The sequence below is a fragment of the Trematomus bernacchii genome, unplaced genomic scaffold (assembly GCF_902827165.1).
Source record: "Trematomus bernacchii unplaced genomic scaffold, fTreBer1.1, whole genome shotgun sequence".
Taxonomy (NCBI): Eukaryota; Metazoa; Chordata; class Actinopteri; order Perciformes; family Nototheniidae; genus Trematomus; species Trematomus bernacchii.
Window position 1 is genome coordinate 7,497,359 of NW_022987828.1, and position 5,478 is coordinate 7,502,836.

General features: G+C 40.0%; 1 protein-coding gene across 1 annotated transcript; it reads left to right on the forward strand.

Annotated features, from left to right (window-relative positions):
• Positions 1-3,487: 3,487 nt before the first annotated feature.
• Positions 3,488-5,208, forward strand: nkx3.3 (NK3 homeobox 3). The gene is made up of 3 exons (XM_034152312.1): positions 3,488-3,555; positions 3,642-3,713; positions 4,192-5,208. The coding sequence occupies exons 1-3, from the start codon at positions 3,488-3,490 to the stop codon at positions 4,718-4,720; spliced, it is 669 nt and encodes a 222-aa protein (XP_034008203.1). The 3' UTR covers positions 4,721-5,208.
• The last annotated feature ends 270 nt before the right edge of the window (positions 5,209-5,478 follow it).

Consider the following 5,478-nt stretch of genomic DNA (forward strand, 5'->3'; position numbering starts at 1 on the left):
TAAAAAGTATTAAACCTGCTGTTGGATATTTTGATTGTCGGATGTATGTTGCAGAAGAAAAGCAGATTTCGGCTCAAATTGTTGTATGTATTATGCGATACATAATACATAAATTATAATATTATAATAAATACATAATACATAAACATGTATGCATATGGTATATAGTCCATAGTAATTAATTAAAATAGGACTAAAATAATAATACAATCGCATCATTGCAAGAAAATAACAGTACCACAAGTGCAAGAAAATGCATTCTTATAAATTATTGTGCTTTTTCCTTATTAAAAGTTAGATTTATTTTTGGCCAAAATACGTTGTATTAGGCCTACTCTAAAATTGGCTAAATTAAATGAACAATGTGACCTGATGCTTAAAGTCTGTTACACTCAAGCTGCAATGACGAACATTATCACCAATAATGACATCATATTGTGTGTGTGTGTGTGTGTGTGGTGTGTGTGTGTGGTGTGTGTGTTATGTGTGTGTGTGTGTGTGTGTGTGTGATATACAATACATATGTAAAAATGCGTTTACGATCTTGTAAGAGCATGTATTTGCATTTCAACATGCATCTCATCTCAATCGTAAAGTAACGTCGAGTCATCTTATTCTATATTTACGTGAGCTTTTCTTATCGTCTCCAATCGTTTCTCAAGCGAAGCAAACTCTTTTTTTCCTGTGACAAAGCTTGGGTAGACTTTAGTTTGAGAGAAGAACCAGAAACAGAGAGAATTTAGAGGCGAGCTAATGTCCGGTCAGGATTCAGAGATGGACATTAACCAGACAGCCATCGGGACCCACACAGCGAATAAACTCGGAGCTTTGGATGATAAATAGTGTTGGGAATTTTTCTCTTCGGTGATGTATGATACTGACAAAGACAAACATACAAATATATGTATAATATCGTCCAGGCCTATTTTTACAACAATAATTGTTATGATTATTATAATAATATTATCATAATTATAATAATACAAATGGTTTCAATGATATAGCAGTAATTGTTATGATATATTATAACATAATCCTTTAATAATTACCCACATTTTTCACTAACTGCACTCGAGGACACTCAGTGTTAATTGGAGATGAGTTAAGTAAACACCCTTCACCTCCGGCAATGGCCGAATACGCAGACACTATTAATGGAGATGAATGGCAACGTAAACAGGTTTGTCTCCTCTGATAGCCTGACTGGCCACTTCCCCTGGCTACTGCACTGCCGGTAGGACATACCTGGTGTCAGCTCTAAGTGCTGCACAGTCACTAGTGTAAATAGAGCTGGCGACAGGACGGGCGATGCCTGAGGGACGCGGCCTGGCCATGGCTGCTCTGACAGGCGCTGCGATCGCTATCTTTCCCCTCCAAAGATAGCAGCGATCTTCGCTGCGTAAGGCGTGGAGTTTCCCAAAACACAGTCTCCAATGGCAACCACTTGAGGAGCTCACAAAGGAAGAAGAGCCCAAATATAGAGAAGGAAAAGTGCGTGGAGAAGCAAAGGCTCTTAGGTGTCAACCTGGTCACCAAGATGGCATCAGATGTGGAAAACCTTGTTCAGGACTATAGCGAATGCATCTCAAATTTGACCTTTATTCATCAATGTCAGAGTAAGGCTTCTGGCAAAATTGAATATGAAATTGGAGAGGTTTAAGTATAGGGTGCATGCACAGTGTAAAAATACACCTGTGTTCACTGTAAAATGATTGGCTTGACTAGAGTGTGAAAGCAACCTGATGCAGACTCACCAGACCCAGATTTAAATATTAATTTCATATTCGAGCGAAACATAAATGATATCATTTTCTCAAATGATCGAAAGCAAACACATGTTCAGTAATTGCTATTGGTCTAAAGAGATTTATTCAATGCTTATTCCGAGTTTCCAGGTTGTGCGCGTCAAGGAACTAAACACAAGGCAAAGTAAAGTGAAGTCCGAAAATACGAGTTGTATTTGGACCAGTTTTTAAAGAGGCATGTTGCCTACAAACCTGAGTAAGTGATCAGGTACATCTAATCAATTGCAACAGCGTGTATTGCAGAAAGAAGTGTACTATTGGCCTAAATAACCCCAAGCTATTCCATATGCTTTTCCCAGAGTAAAATGATTGGTGTGTGGATATCATCTCGTAGTTTGAAACACATGTTCATTGTGCCTCCATGTTTCCCATTCCGGACGTGTAGTGACATTCTGGAGCTGATTTGTACTCAAACAGAGAGATTGTTTCCGTTTAGTCACAGGACTAAAACAAAACAACACGAAGGAGGCAGATCCGTGCATCTGTCATTGCGTCTCTGTCATGAAGGACAGGTCTGTCGACTGTGCAAGAGTGCGAGTGTGTGTAAGCAAACAAGAGAGAAAGGGGAGGTGTGTATTGGTGCAGTTGCCATCTTCTGTTTTTAAGCGCCTCTTCAACTTTGAGCACTTTGGACACCATGCATCATGACCACACGGTGGCGCTGCTCACCCGTTTGAGTAACATGACTAAAAGTCCTCTCTTCAGACTTGAACATATAGATAGATAGATAGATAGATCGTACTTTATTGTATATATAAGGTCACTTTCAGTTATTTAGTCAAATTAAAAATAATAATTAAGGGATTTTCTTTCATATATTATAGTTCTATGGCGTTGCAGCCCTCAGAAACTCAGACTACATAATTTAAACTTAAAAACAGTATAAATAAAAATGAAAAAATATCATATGTATAAGTCATTATTATCAAGAAAATGAAAAAAAGTGATGAGATTCTCAGTAACGATTATTGCATTTTGTTGAGATTGAAACATGGATTGAACCTTATTTAGGCATTTTAATTAGAAAGAGGGTCACATTGAAGCTTTACGGAATATAATAATTCGTATAAATTTCGGCATGGGCTGTGGAATTGTATAATGGGTTTATAACCACTTTGCATATGAAAACCTGCGTTTTACGCACGCTCAACGAACTTTCGCATCAGATTTTCTTACTACAGTGTTCATATAATTGATATTTGTAAGACTAATCACAACTTCCACTTGTAGCTAAAGAGCCATTAACCTTTTTTAAATAATTAATTTGGTTCTTTTAAAAATTACACCTCAACAAAGAGTAATACCTCGCCTGTGAAATTAATGTCCGTGGTCCTGAGCGCATGGAGCTGGGCGGTTCGGAGGAGGGACCAGCAGAGTCTGTCCTATCAAAAGGTTAACTGCTGCTGTTTGCTGCTGCTGCCCAGAATATAGTATAGATCTGACAGCTCCTGGTGTAGTCTGTTCATTAGCAGTCCGGACTGAGCTCACCACAATTAAATTAGAGCAATTACTGAGAGCTGTGAAACATCGATCAGTGAGGACTTTTGTTTTGGAGAGGCTGATCTCTCGATGTCTCCAAGTCAATCTCATGCGATCCTGAAGAAATATCCCTGCTTCTCATTAAAATCATGACATTGAAGTTTTTTCGTCCTTCTCCATAAAAGACATACTCACCGGACGTGATGCCCAGGAGAAGCCCGATAGGAGTGCAGATGAGCATCTGCGCACTAAAGCGCAACATCTGCACAGGGCATGGCACGAGGGGTCCCCGGTCTGTCTAAAGACGCGGATTGAGAAACCCCGCCTCCATCCGGGGGAGACTCCCCGCTGACGCAGGCTGTCTGTGGGAAACCTCCGATCTGTTACTCTCAAAGAGAGAGCCACAGGAGAGGAGACTGAACTCAGAGAGAAGGTGAGCCGTTTTTATTCTCTCCGTTAGTAAGCAATTATGGCTCTGGTGTCCTGGTTTTACATTCAAACTAAAATGAAAACTTGTTGATAATTTCGGTTTGTTACTTTCATTTGCAACTTGAAGTTAAAATTATAGCACATTTAAGAAGAAAAAAAGATAAGAAAACCTTGCCTTGAAGTGATGAATTTGAATAAGGGACAGTTATATACTGTGTGTTACGAATATTCAATGTTATAGCTCAATACATTTACGTTCAAATATGTGTTTGAGAAGGGTATTGTTGCTGTGGGACAGTGCTATAAAATGCAACCAAGAGGTTATTATCCATTCCATTATATACCTGATTTGTTGTGTGAAAGGGATGAGGAAGAGGAAAGCTTGAAGGGACCTCTCAGCCAGCAACTTTAGTGGCTTTAGGCTTTTGACCAGCATCTTGACAGAGAAACACACACCTATTGTCATCTCCGTTGTCATAGGCGCTGCCGATCAGCAGCAACACTGTGTGGATCTGGATAAACGTCTGAAAGAAGAGGAGGAGGCAGAGGAGGGATGCCACCTCAGCGGGGAGACGGTGAGATGTTCCGCCGATGAGCAGCAGTGCAGGCCGGGTGCGAAGAAGCGCTCCCGGGCGGCCTTCTCTCACGCACAGGTATACGAGCTTGAGCGTCGGTTCAACACGCAGCGATATCTCTCGGGTCCAGATCGGTCCGGCCTGGCAGACGCTCTGAAGCTGACAGAGACCCAGGTGAAGATCTGGTTCCAGAACCGGAGATATAAAACCAAACGGCGCCAGATGGCAGCCGAGCTGGCGGCGTGCAGCTCACCGAAGAAAGTAGCAATACAAGTGCTGGTGAGGGACAATCAAAAGTACTATCAGGCCAATGGACTACAAATCCCAGTGACTGTGCCTCTGTACCAGCAGGCCTATCGGTACCAGCCCTGCCTGCACTACTACTGCCAGCCCTGGAGCCTGGGCAGCAGGTCCTGTGGGGGGATGTTCTGAGCTGTTCACGGCTGAGGACACATGGACAAGTTAGGGTCTCTGCACTCAACGTGTTGGCAGCTTTCTGTATGGATCAGGCTATTGTCGGACTGACTGGGATTGTACATATTAATTTTTCTTGGTTATTTGTCTAGAAGCCAGTTTAGCATTTTGGCCTGTTTTTCTGGGTTTCTAAAATGCCAATGTCTTACAGCATGACTATTTCGAGCTATTCAGTGATTCAAGGCAATTTAAATGATAATGATAATAAATAATCATTATTATTGTAAAAATATTCTATAAGTGTTAGCTTTCAGTAATATAGTGTGGGCATTACAAAGCTCTGTCAATTGATACAATTATAACTGTGTGAAAAAAATGTTTTATATGAAAGGAAGAGTTGAGTGTGGTTATTATTTTGTAATGATTTACAGCAAAATAATTATGTAAAAGCTAACTACTGCTGATCTGTTCTTTAAAAAAACGAAACAAAAAAACATTTTCCATCTATTTTGTTTATTAATATTATTCGATCTATTTAAAGACACAATTGCTGTTGAAACATGGGTGGGTTGTGTTTGTTTTTTGTCATGGGGAAAGGGCTGGACATAGAGAGAAGGAGAAAAGCATTTTAATTTATTTTCAAGACCCCAATTTTATTTCTACATTCTCTACCGGAATCACTTTATATTCTAATGGTGCAATGCGTTGTATAAAACTTTTTTGACCGTTTTTTTCTATTTCAAGGACAATTCCAAATTAAGTATTATCAATGTTAG